Source organism: Trichosurus vulpecula, chromosome 8 (genome assembly GCF_011100635.1).
Source record: "Trichosurus vulpecula isolate mTriVul1 chromosome 8, mTriVul1.pri, whole genome shotgun sequence".
Classification (NCBI taxonomy): Eukaryota; Metazoa; Chordata; class Mammalia; order Diprotodontia; family Phalangeridae; genus Trichosurus; species Trichosurus vulpecula.
This window is the reverse complement of record NC_050580.1, coordinates 79,214,971-79,228,775: the sequence shown is the minus strand read 5'-3', so window position 1 is coordinate 79,228,775 and position 13,805 is coordinate 79,214,971. Positions and strand designations below refer to the sequence as shown.

The 13,805-nt window shown below is 40.7% G+C and overlaps 1 protein-coding gene across 2 annotated transcripts in view; it reads right to left on the bottom strand.

The window, feature by feature from the left end:
* The window catches only part of BLNK (B cell linker), a 103,046-nt gene that overhangs the window by 15,324 nt on the left and 73,917 nt on the right, over positions 1-13,805 (bottom strand). For both annotated transcript variants that reach the window (XM_036736363.1, XM_036736365.1), the window contains 6 exons: positions 13,081-13,109; positions 11,900-11,942; positions 8,533-8,611; positions 6,780-6,807; positions 2,800-2,842; positions 281-371 (listed from right to left, as the gene is read on the bottom strand). In XM_036736363.1, the coding sequence (XP_036592258.1) occupies positions 281-371; positions 2,800-2,842; positions 6,780-6,807; positions 8,533-8,611; positions 11,900-11,942; positions 13,081-13,109 (313 nt within the window). The remainder of the gene's footprint in view (positions 1-280; positions 372-2,799; positions 2,843-6,779; positions 6,808-8,532; positions 8,612-11,899; positions 11,943-13,080; positions 13,110-13,805) is intronic.

Here is a 13,805-nt window from a genome sequence, read left to right as displayed (position 1 = left end):
GAAGACTAGTGATATGTAATTTTCATAGAAAGCTCACAATCTTAACGCAACGGCTAAATGTTGGAATTTCATTTTATTTGGGTCCAACACATTCTTTGGGTGATCCAACACCTCCTTATTTGCTGGAAAATGCCCATTAGCCCAAAGTCAGCCTCAGCTCATGACAAGGAAGCTACCCTGGGCCCTCCAGCTTCAGCACTTACTTATACTAAATATAAGTTCTTATAAAAAAACGCTATAACATGGTGAGACCGAACACAGGGAACAAAATAATCCTTACTTGTTGACACTGGGAAGTGTAGATGGGCGTGGGAGGTCCAGCCTCGGGCCAGGGGCTCGGCCTCGGTGACGTTCAGCAGGTATGGGCTTTTCTACATGGGGAAAGTTCACAGTTCAGGATTATGAGCAAATGCAATTTTCTCTGCGAAACAACAAAACCACGTGGGAAGAACTGATCCGCCACCTGCTTTTGCCTGTGCTTAATCTCACTGTGTTGTGCATCTGTCTGTCCTACTTGAGCTCTCCAAGCTCGTGGGGACTTGGAGAATGATGCCTTCCGTCCATTGGCTCAGGCTCCCTGCCATGTTCTATGCGCAGACTCCTCTGTAACTAGAGATTTGGGGTCCCTGCCTGACAGGTGTAATCCTGCCTGCACCAATGTGACCTTCTCGACAGCAGGCCGTGCACCGCATCATGGATCAGAAACGAGGACCCTTCTGCTACCCTGATTTTTCCTTAGCACAAGTCCCTAACATGCTAGAATCAGTGCAGCACTTTTTCACATGGAAGAGCGGGTGAAGTCCCAGGGAGGGTGATTTTAGCTCACTGAGAACAATGTGACAATGAGTGACAACAATGTAACAACTGAGTAACAATGAGAACCCTCCAAAAGTGGACTGAATGGGCGCCTCAGGTCTCAGCTCAGCTACACTTGTTCGGGCAACTCATTGAACCTTTCTGGGTCTGAGCATCAGTAAAAGGGGAGCGGAGCGGGGCGGGGGGGGGAGGGGGGGGAAGGTCGGACGGGACTACACGGTCTCAGAAGGGAGGAAGGTCGGACGGGACTACACGGTCTCAGAAGGGAGGAAGGTCGGACGGGACTACACGGTCTCAGAAGGGAGGAAGGTCGGACTGGACTACACGGTCTCAGAGGGGAGGAAGGTCGGACGGGACTACACGGTCTCAGAAGGGAGGAAGGTCGGACTGGACTACACGGTCTCAGAAGGGAGGAAGGTCGGATTGGACTACATGGTCTCAGGGGTCTCTTCTCACTCTAGCTTCTGCTCTTTCTAGAGGTATCCCAGCAGAGGCTGGGGATTTAGAGAAGAGCTTCCCATTTCATAGGGTCGTAGATTTGGACTCAAAGGGACCTTAGAAGCCAATTAGCTCAACCCCTGTCTCCAGTGTTACAGTTGAGGAAATTGAGGGTCAGAGATGTTAAGTGCCCATGGTCACACAGCAAGGAAGTGACGGCAGAGTTACAGTTTGAACCCAGGCTCTCTGACTATAAGGTCAGTGCCCTTACCACTGTGCTCCTATGCCTTCAGGTAGAGGCTCAATGAGATAGCCTTCTAAGGTTCCTTCAAATTCTGAGATTCAGTGAGTCTATGACTCCTCCTATTTTGGTATGTATCCATCCTGGTATTTTAAAGATGCACCCGGGTGAGCTCCAGAGGGGAGATCATAGTTGATCTAGGCTCCAGGATGCTCCTGTGTTTTTTGCTTAGCAAGATGAAAAGGAAACAAGTGAAGAATCAAAAGCTAAAACCATTGAAAAACAGGCAGAGAAAAGGAGAACCATGGATAGACACACACAGAAACAGGGTGATCAAAAAAGATACAGACAGAAAGGAGGAAACCAGGAGATAGCCAGTGACAAACATATGCACAGAGAGGGGGAAAAAGGTCAATTTATACAGGAGCTATCACCTAGAGTTAGAAAGTGCCCATTTGTTAATAGCCCTGAGGAAATTCAGAGAACTATTTTTGGGTCATCTTGAAAGATGGGTGGGGTCGTCTTAGCAAGGGAAGTGTAAAGTTAGCTGTGGCTTCTGGCAAACAATACATAAAACAGTGGAAGTGAAGGAAAGTAAGACATTCCAGAAAGGCAATGCAAAAGCAATGCAAAGGTTTTTAATCTTTGTGTCATGGACGCCTTTGGTAGTCTAGTGAACCCTAGGGACCCTTTCTTAGAATAATGTTTTTAAATAATTGAAGGAAATGCTAAATTTCAGTTAGAGGCTAGTGATAATAACGATGTGATTTTTTTTCCATCCAAGTTCAGGGCCCTCCTTAAGTCTATGCATGGACCCCAGGGTTAAGATCCCTTCTCTAAACTCTTGGAAAGGCAAAAGAGCAGGTACTATTTGAACTCTTTGAACTATTTGTTTATTCAGCTCATTTCAAATTCTAGTTTTGAATAACTAATTCTTCACTTTTGGGTAGGCCTTATCTGATTATTTCAACTTCCCTGAGTCATCTGTAAAACACCGTCTGTAAAATGTAAGGTTTAGACCTGAGGACCACTGAGGTCCCCTCCTGCTCTGTCTTCACTTGGAAATCAGAATGGCTCTCTGCAAGGGGGCAGATTGTGCTGTAAGGGTTGGGACACTGAGAAGTGTTTGTGGTTAAAATCTAGCTACTCACTGCTGTTTGTAGAAGGTACTTTGGTTTGAGAAATGCATACCCTGTTTACAATAATTATTTACAAAGTAATTTTCTGGGTTCACCTCCCCAACCCTCCCCCCACCAAACAAAACAAAACAAGCAAAAAGAAAAAAAGCTTTATATACATTTTACCTTCATGACCACTCAAGGTGTTCGGTGGAGGGAGACCTGGGGCCTGAAAAAACAAAAAATAAGGCCATGCAACTTGACAGAATTTGAAAGTAAACAGTTTATAATGCAGTGAGAAATACAAGCAACATTACTAAAATAGACATTTTAATAGAGCATTCCTCCGTGTGTATACTGACATATAATCAGCCTTGTGCAAAAATGCTATTTTTAAGATTGCAAAAATATTCATCAATTTCATTAACTATATGTGCACATATAGTTATTTTATATATTAATATATGTAATACCAACTATATATAAATACCTATATATATGATACCAATATATCTATAGGTGTATGTGTGTATATATATATCCCTCTATAAAGTATATATACACATCCCTACATATATAATACCAATATATATAATACATACATATTATATATATACATATATAAATAAAATACCAACTAGAGCAAATTTAAAACTAGAATACAGCTTTTCAGTAGCAAGAGCAATATCTTTATTTATGGCAGTTCATATAGTGCTTTGCACTCAAGGGTTGGGGAGGGCAGTGAATGTTGGTAACTGACACTTAAAAATAAATGGATGATGATAATTATTGGCAATTGGTCTGACCTAGGGGTTCCCAACTGATAGGCCAAGGTCCTGTGGGAGGAGTGGTTATGTCACAAGTCCATAAATAAGCAAAGGTCATTTCTGTATGTTGAATTAATAATAATAATATTTTCTAATATTTATATAGCATGTTAAGGTTTGCGAACTACTCTACATTTGTCACCTTACTTGATTCTTATGTCAGCCCGCTGAGGTAGGTGCTATTATTTATCCCCATTTCACAGATGAAATAACTGAGACTGAGAGAGATTAAATGATTTGACCAGGGTTACACCGCTAGGAAGGTCTGAGGTAGGAGTTTAACTCAGGTCTTTCTGATTCCAAACCTAACACTCTATCCACTGAACTATATAGCTGCCTACTATGTCTCACATTTACACATATTACTCTTTTTCAAATACATAGGGATACTATAGTGATTAGTTAAATCCAAATTCATTTAAAAGCATTAATGAGGGGCAAAGAGAAGGGACAGGCAGGAGGAAAAATTGTGTCACATAAGCAGAAGGCATAAATAGGAGTCTAAAAATGAGGAAGGGGTGGAGAGAGCAATTGACACTTGAAACTTATGTTCATCTGAGACTTCAGAGGAAGGAAGAACCCTACATTTGGGTACAGAAATACATTTCATTCAACAGGGAAACAGAAGGAAAAGGGGAAAGGGAGGAACAAGAGAGAGTGTAGATTAAGCAAGGGGGTGGTCTTAAACAAAACAAACCATAACTAAGGATTACAAAAATATTTATAACAGGTCTTTTTGTAATGGTGAAGAATCAGAAACTGAAAGTGGAGTTCCCATCAATTGGGGAATGGCTGAACAAGTAATAGTATATGAATATCAGTGAATACTATTGTACTGTAAGAAATGATGAAGACAATGGTGTAAGAAACACCTGGGAGGACTTGTATGAACTGATACGGTGTAAAGTGTGCAGAACCAGGAAAACAATTTATGCAGTAACAACAATATTGTAAATAATTTTGAGACTTAGGAACTCTGATCAATGCAATGAACAAGCACTAACTGAGAGAGTTTATGATAACGTATGCTAGACATGTTATGGATAGATAGACAGACAGATAATCTTACAATAGAGAGGTGATAGGTTCAAAGTGCATATTAAGTCTCTTTTTCTTAGACATGGATAATGAGGGAATTTATTTTGCTTAACTAAACACATTTGTAACAGATTTTGTTTATCTTTGAGGGTGGGACAGGGGAGAGATGGAAGTTACAAAAGATAAATTTTCATTGATCAAGAATTAATAAAATTAAAACATTACTGAATTTATCATAGCTTTTACTTACACATTTTTCTTGTTCAATGGCTGCTTATAATATACACACTATCACGTGGATGTTCATAAAAATTTTGACGTTAAGGGGCAGCTAGGTGGTGCAGTGAATAGAGCACCAGTCCTGGAGGAAGGAGGACCTGAGTTCAAGTCTGGCCTCAGACACTTATTAGCTGTGTGACTTTGGGCAAGTCCCTTACCCCAATTGTCCTGCCTTCCCCCCTCCAAAAAAAAAAACCAACAAACAAACCGAAAACAATTTTTTTGATGTTAAAAGGGGTCCTCATCTTCGTAAATGTCGAGATGATAGGTCCAGTGGCTATAGACCATGTTGGCTATCAGAGTATCCCTTCCCATTACTCCCCTGAATCTGTATTTAGGTCTCATGTCTGTGTCATCTCTTTTCTTAGAGATGGCAACTAAACCTTCTAGAGAATTTGGAAGGAGTGAGCCAAGGTAGCCATTAGTTTATTAACATACGGCCTTGATTCATTGTTGCTTAGGTAAGATCCTAGTTTTTTTCATGCCCAGGTGATGCCAACTATGCTACCCTCTGGAATCAGCTCCACAATTAGTTGATAGGGAGTCTATATCCCAGCACACTGAAGAGAATTTCTGTGAAAGAAGCAGTCTCTTTGGCAAGTCTGTTCTACAGAGTAAAGATATTTACTAAAGCCACTGTGTTTTTATACTCATTACAAAGGTTTCCACTATAACTGTTCTCTCCTTATAAGGTATAACTTCAACTAGCATTTTTACTGTTGCTAAGAGTATGTCTACCTTAAGAAAGACTCGGTTTTTGCTTTTATTTTGACATTATTTCATCTTTTAACTGGGGTCATTATATAGTGGGTTACATCCCTAGAATTTTGAAACAAGGTCAGAAATATGCCCTACAGTTGAAGCTAAGGAGAATTTAATTTAAAAAAAGGGTGCGATTAGTCAACCACCTAAGTATTCTTCCCACCTCTTTCTACCTTAGAACTCATATGATGATGAAATCAAGGTGTCTATCGAAACTCTCTCAGGTGGAAGATAGCTTTCTGAATTTCAAAGGTAAAATAAGCCATGATCTAGCCAAATTTACACTAATACTATTTGCGATGATGTCAAAATCTAAGGGCTCTGCACTGGGTCTAGAAAAAGAATGCTCAAGAGTGGGAGATGGCCAGTGTTTGTTTAGCGCTGTTGGAGGAAGTAGATCCTCTGATTTCACTAATTGTACCAGTTAGTAAACTGGTAAACATAAATCAGTAACCCTAGAGTTAAGAAGGCCATTAATCCAGCTGTCATAGTTTGATGGAAATGTCTCTGAGAATATCCAATTCCCTTTGTTGTGATCCTATGTTTACCAGTCAATTTCCTGACCTATAATTTGGTCTCTGTCTGGACTCTCTCTTTTACCATGCAAAAGAGTAGCATCAACAAAGCTAATGTTATTATTAATTAAAAAACTGATATTATAGTTTGCAAATTAGTGTCTCTTTCAGGCCTCTTGGCACACACCTGGAATCCCAGCTACCAGGGAGGCTGAGCCTGGTGGATCTCTTGAGTTCAGGAGTTCTGAGCTGGAGTGGGCTATTGATCAGGTGTGTGAATTAAGTTTGACATCAATATAGCGAGGTCCTAGGAGCAGGGACCAGGATGCCTAAAGATGGGTGAACAAAGCCAGGTCCAGCAAAGCTTTTGTGCCAATCAATAGTGGGAATGAATCCATGAGTAGTCCCTATATTTCCAGCTTGGGCAAGACACAGAGACTCCATCTTACAGAAAATGACAACAAATCAGGGTCTTTTGAATTTGATCACTGTGGATCCATCCCAAAGAGTTTGATCACCTCTGAGTGAGCTGATAAAATAGAACTCCTGAGCACTGGATTTGACCGGAGAAGATTCCACCAAGGTGTGACCAGTAAGAATGGGCCAGCCTGAATCGCCACCTGGATTCTCTAACTGTTCTGGCCATCTCTCTTTTAACTTCGGTGTGAAGCTGTCCAATACCAGTAGATGTTACAGGAAAGATAATACTGTTTTATATCAAAACCACATTTCAAAATCAACTTACTGTCTTCAGTTGAGTTGCTGTTTTCTTCCTGGAGAATAAAAAGAAATCAGTAATAGAGAAAGCTGTTGTGAAATGACCCATGTAAATTTAAACCAGATCAGTAGAAGCCAATGCCCTGGAGAGCTGCCCCTTTTGGATCATGGAAGGGGGAAGTTATGCTTTGCTGGTTTGTGGAGAGTTAAAAGGAAAGCAGAGTTAAATACCTTCAGTGGAATGAAAACAAATTGAAGCTTCAGGAAAATGCCTGGCAGGACAATATTAATTATTCCCCAGCCAAGGTCTGAAAGCATACCAGAAGTAGCTGACATCTGTGTAGTATCTTCATGGTGTGTAAAGACCCTTGACACACAGGCTGTCTCCCTGGAACCTCACAACCCTCCTATGAAGTGGCAGCACCAAGATTATTATCTCCATGTTAACAGTTGTGGAAACTAAGATGCAGAAAAGTACAGTGACTAGTCCAAGGTCACTCCGCTTGTAAGTGGTGAAATCAGGAATCAAACTCTCCTGAAATGTTCTATGATAAGAGAGGCATTATGGTGTGGTACAAAGAACCTTGGTTCTGCACCAGAAGACCTGGCTGTGCTGCTTATTGAGTAAAGGGACTTGGGCAGGTCACTGCACATCTGAGTCTCAGTTTCGTCATCTATAAAGTAGGAAAAACATGGCTTATGCTATTTCCCTCTTAGGATTGTTCTGAAGAACAAATGAGATAACAACATGCGTGAAAGCTATGAGCTGATTGGCTGTGCTACTAAAATAATAATGATAATTATAATAATAGTAGCTCAAATATACAGCAATGATAATAGCCCATATTTCTACCATACTTTAAAGGTTTACAATGTACTTCACTTACATTATCTCATTTAATTCTCCCAATAGTCCTATTAAGTACATGTGATCATTATCCTCTTTTGAAGAAAGCCTAAGCACAACACCTGGCTTATAGTAAGTACTTAATAAATGCTGGCTGACTTGACTTGTTGACGTAAAGACGGGGAAACTAAGTATATAATAAGCGCTCAATAAGTGGTTGTTGATTTGCAGATGAGGAAACTGAGGCTCAGAAAAGTTGAGTGACTTGCCTAAGGTCACCTAAGTCACCTTGTGTGTTTTCTTGGTGGTGGTTCTAAGCTCACTGAGCAATCTTTAGATCTCTAATTTAGGTTCCTGAGGAAGCTTCCCCATGAAGAGGATATACCCTGAGTAAATGACTGCCATCAATTATCTGACTAGACATTGATCATATATCATATATAATATTCCTGTCTCTTGACTGTTGGGACTATTATCTTTACAGAAAGATCTGTGAGTTCAGCGATGTGAGGCAGTCAGCATGCATAGATTCCCTGGGACCTGCTTCCCTCCAGGTCAGTCAGTCACACAACAGGCATTGATTTAGCTCTTACTGTATGCTGGGCACTGTGCTGGGCCGAATTCTTGAGACTGAGGTGCTAAGAATCCAGACCCACCTTAAAAGACTTCAGTGCAGTGTAGTGAGTAATAGAAGCCCAACCTCTGCAGCCCATTGGCCTTTCTCTGGCCTGACCATCTCCCTTTTCACTTGGAAAAGAAGCAAAACCAGAGGAGCCTTGTTTTGTTCTGTCTCAATTATCTCTGGAGCAGAGCCTGCTCCCTTTAGAGAATGTTTCTCCCCCGCTTTCATCGAGGCTGCTGCTCTGACCCTCAGACCCTCTGACCCTCAGCTTCAGCATTCTAAGTGGGTCTCCTTTTTGTGGCAGGTACTTACATGGCCCTTGGGAGAGGTGATGGGGCCTGAATTGATGAAGGAGGCTTGGATTCCTGAGCCGTGGAATTGCTGCTATCACCTGAGCACAGTGGACATAAACAATAATCAGTCCTAAATCTTCAGATCCTCAAATAGGATTTTCATAGTGAAATAAAATCACCTTTTAGGCCAGGGAAGAAAGACGCATTTACTCTTTTGTTGTTTTTTAAGTAATAGTTCACCATCATCCCAATCATAAAAGCTAACGTTGATATATAGCACTTGCAAAGGGTTTTACTGAGGTCATCTCGTATAATAGTGACAGTAATGATAGCAAACATTTATATAGCACCTTCTATGTGGCAGGCGCTGTACTAAATACTTTACAAATATTATTTCATTTGATTCTCACAACTTTGGGTAGGTGAACAATCTCATGTCTTTAGCTGTAGGGCTTGGTCTTGTCAACCAGGATGCAGATAGAAAATACGGCGTAGAGCCATTCCACAAATGATAAAGGAGCAAAAGATAGGATCAGTTTTCAGATGATGTAATCAAAGCTATCTATAGCCATATGAAAAAAATACTCTAACTCACTATTGATTGGAGAAATGCAAATTAAAACAATTATGAGGTACTACCTCATACCTATTGGATTGCTTAATCTAAGAAAATAATCTAAGGTAAATGACAAATGTTGGAAGGGATGTGGGAAAAATGAGACATTAATGCATTGTTGGTGGAGTTATGAACTGATTTTTAGCCATTCTGAAGAGCAATTTGGAACTATGCCCAAAGGGCTATAAAACCATGCATACCCTTTAACCTAGCAATACCACTACTAGGTCTGTATCGCAAAAGAGATAAAAAACCAAAAAAGAAAAAGGACCTATGTGTATAAAAATATTTATAGCAGCTCTTTTCTGGGGGCAAAGAATTAGAAATTGAGGGGGTGCCCATCAATTGGGGAATGGCTGAGCAAATTGTAGTATGTGATTGTGATTGTGCATTATAAGAAATGATGAGCAGGATGCTCTCAGAAAAACCTGGAAGAAGACTTGCATGGGCTGATGCAAAGTGAAATGTACTGTGTACAAAGTAACAGCAAAATTGTAGGATGATCAGCTGAGAAAGACTTAGCTATTCTCAGTAACACAATGATCTAAGACAAGTCTGAAGGATTTATGATGAAGGGTACTATCCATTCCCAGGGAAAGAACTGATGGTGTCTGAATACAGATTGAAGCATTTTTTCACTTTATTTTTCTTGAGTCTTTTTTGTCTACGTTTTCTTTCATGACTGTTAGGGATATGTTTTGCATGACCACACCTGTATAACATATATCGAATTGCTTGCCTTCTCAGTGGGGGGGGGGGGGGATGGAGAGGTAGGAAGGGAGAGAATAGGGAGAGAATTTGGAACTCAAAGTTTAAAAATGAATGTTTAAAATTGTTTTTATATATAACTGTAGAAAAATAAAATGCTAAAAAAGGAAAAGAAAAAGAAAATATGGTGTACACAGAGGTGGAAAGACTCCTCCTGGGAGCCTCTCTGACCAATGGGCTTAGCTGGCTGGAGGTGAGAAGGGAGGTAGGAGTCTCTGACGAGTCTCTGTAAGGTTAAGGTAGGAATCCAGATGTGGATCCTGCTAGGAGTTTCCTAAAAATGTTTTTCATGGGTTCATCTGTTCGGGGGTAAAAGGAAATTCACTAAGGGAAAACAGAGGTACCTAGAACCAGAACCCCAGAGCCTCATGTCACCCTTGGTCACTCTCCACCCTTCTTGCTCCTACCTCTTTAGTCGTCATTAGGTGCTGGGGCTGCCACATGTGAGATTGATGGCAAACATGGAAAGATTTTCAGGACAGTGTAGAGAGGACTGAGCTTTAGGGCACAAGGAAGAATCCCTAACCTAGTCACCCTCTGGGACAGTAAGGGAAGTTGAGAGGTAAGTGGAATAGATTCCTGGTCCTGATCACTTTGTGATACAATGATGGAGGAATCTTGGTCTTAGTGTGTGAGAAAGAATTATTGGGCTGCTAAATCCTGGAAAAGAGAAGGCTGGGGTATGGAGGACATAATTGTCTTAAAATATTTAAACAGCTGCAAAGTCAAAATGGGGTTAGACATTCTGTTTTGCAGGACTAGGAGCAATGGGGAGAGGAAAGGGAGAGTTTCAAAGAAGCCAGTTTAGACTTGCTTTCCAGGAATATTTCTTAACTATCAGAGCTATTCTACAAGTGCAGTGGGTTTCCTCAGGAGGTAGCAGGTTCCACCTCAGGAAGTGGAAGGTTCTGCCTTCTTGAAGGTCTTCCAAAGAACCTGGATGACCACTTATTATCTATGTTGTGATGGGGATTCTAAATCTGTTATAGCTTAGGCTAGATGGCCACCGGGATCTCTTCTAACTCTGAAATTCTATGATTCTATGAATCTTGTTACTCATCCCCTCCCTGGGACAATGTTGGGTAATTGAGACCTCACAAGACAGGACACGGTAGTTTTATGGTGACAACTGGAAAATAAAGGAGTTAGCCAAGAAATGGGAGGGAGGACATGTTCCAAAGCCTGCTCAGTGACCAAGCTGGACGGAAGCCGTGCTTTCATAATGGAAAGATGACCACAGTAGCATCTGTGCTTATTCTGAGGAGAGGGGAGGATGGCGGAGGGGGGCTGGGCTTGGGTTATAAGGGAGGAATTTGGGATAGGGAAGATCAAGGGAGGAGAAAGGAAGTGATGAGGAAGAGAAATTGAGAGAGATGATGTTTATATGAATCATATGAAGAGAGGCTGGGAACTATAAGCTTTGTCTCTGCTCTTGCAAGGGTATTTCTGAATCTTTTCCTACTGACTGACTAGCATCTAGGGGCCCAACAGTCACTGAGGCCAATGTGGAGGCAACTTATAAGACTTTAAAAGTAATGACTATTTCTACATACTAGCACCATTCCCCAAGGCTCCCACATTACTAATTTGGGTGCCATCTTGGATTGTTTTTCTCACTCCTAACATGTATTCAGTCACCAGGTCCATTCCCATTCCCATCGCCACTATCCTACTACGGGCTCTCATTATGATCTGCCTGGAATTTAAGGGAGCAACAGGTTCAGGAGGGATCAGGGGTGGGGATGGGGCAACCTTATCAGCATCCCTGAACTCATGGTAGGTGGGTGTCCTACCTATATGTCAGTTAGTATTTAAAATAAACTGGTATACTCGGTGTTTTTTAATACTACAGACAAGTAAATTTAATCTTTGATCCATAGATGTAACATGAGTTTGTTTGTTGAATTAAAAGGTTTTTAAAAGAGTGGCAAATTGATCCTTTACTTAAAATACTCAAAACTTGACAACAGACTACACTGTCTTGTTATCAGTGGCTACTCACGGGTTTTGATGGGTGGTTTTTGGTATGGGGAAAGAGGTGGTGTCTGAAAAAGAAAAAAAGTAACCATAAGCTGAGAATTTTGTATCAGTGATTTCATTTGAAAAAAATAAATTCCAAGATCACCTTTTGTGATTTGACAGAAGACTTTTGTCAGATCTCTTTTGGTTTTTATTTCTAAACTTCTTTTCCTTCATATTTTGGAGGAATTTCTTCATGAATCAGAATCTCAGCTCTCTACTGCTGTGGCATATATGGTCCCTAGTCTGTCTACGTGGGGACAGAGGAGGAAGTCTATGTGGCTCAATGGAAAGCATTCCCATTTTGAAACTCATGACTATTTCTATATACTAGCACCATTGCCCATGGCTCCCGTGTTACTAATTTGGGAGCCATCTTGGATGGTCCAGATTTCAAGAAACCTGAGTCCCAATTCTCTCTCTAACAATGACATGCTGGTCACTGTACCTCAGTTACCCACTCTGGAAGATCAGGATATCCCTACCTACTTCATATTGATAGAAAATGAGGTAACTGCTTTAAAAAGTTCAAAGGATCACAAATCTAGACCTGGAAGACATCTCAGAGGTGCTTTCTCACCTTATCTAGTCCAACATTATTTACTATTTGAAGAAATTAAGGCCTAGGGTGACTTGCCCAAGGTCATACATATAGAAGGTATCTGAGGTCAGATTTGACCTCAGACCTCCTGACTCCAGGTCTGGTGCTCTTTCCACTGCACCACTCAGGTGCCTCCTTGATCTCCATTTTACAGATGCAGAAAAGTATCTCACCCTGGGTTACACAGCTCACAGGAATCAGATGTTGAACCCAGGACTTTCTGACTCCAAGACAGGAGTCACTACATTATCTACTGTACAAGGCTATCTTATTAGGTATAGCATGATGAGAATAGAATTAATCAACAGTCATAATCTGATCTTGAGCATAGGTTTTACATAGCATACCATTTTCAATTCTATATAACATATCGATTTGTTATTTTGAACTTGACAGATACAGAGAAATATGATCTCTTTCATAAAAATGGAAACAAAAAACAGGATCATATATGAATTTTTTTCTTTTGTATATTCAAAAAACACTTAAGATCATAGGCTATTGAACTTGTAACAGAAATGTCACCTTCAAGAGGAGAATTTGCACATTGAACTAGATCTTACCTCAGTCACAGGAACCTCATACTCTTCTCCTGAAATAAGAAATACAAATTTTATTTGTTAAATGGGGAGAAGCTTGGACTTTACACAAAAAAATCAGTTTGTTTATGAAGATCAAATAAGATGACATATATAAAATGCTTTGTAAACCTTAAAGCATGATGTAAATGTTGACTCTCATTATTGAGGTAAGTCCTTACAACACATCAGACAGTGTTCTGGGTGTTGAGGCAGTCCCTGCTCTCAAAGAGCTTCTGTTCAGTCAGAGGAATCTATCCATCTACCCATTTACCCATCTATCTACCTATCGACCCATCCATCCATCTACCCATCCATCTGTCTGTCTGTCTATCTATCTGTCTATCTGTCTATCTATCCATCCATTCATCCTGGAAAGGTAAGGTTTAGCCAGATTGGAAGAGTTTTACATGTAAAACAAGGAGTTTGTATTTTATCAATTTTGCCACTAAGTGGAGGAGGATGGATTAGAGAGGGGAGAGATGGAAGGCAAGGGGACCACTAAGAGATGATTGCAACAGTTCCAGTGAGGGTTGATTAGGACCTTAATTAGGATAGTCAGGCTGTTTGAGTGGAAAGAAGAGAGCAGATGTAAGAGACATTGGGCCGGTAGAATTGACAGCCTTGTCAATTGATTGGCTACAGGTGTGTGGCAGTTGAGGGTGGGACGGGACAGGTAGTTGATGATGATTAAGTTAGGGAGCCACTAT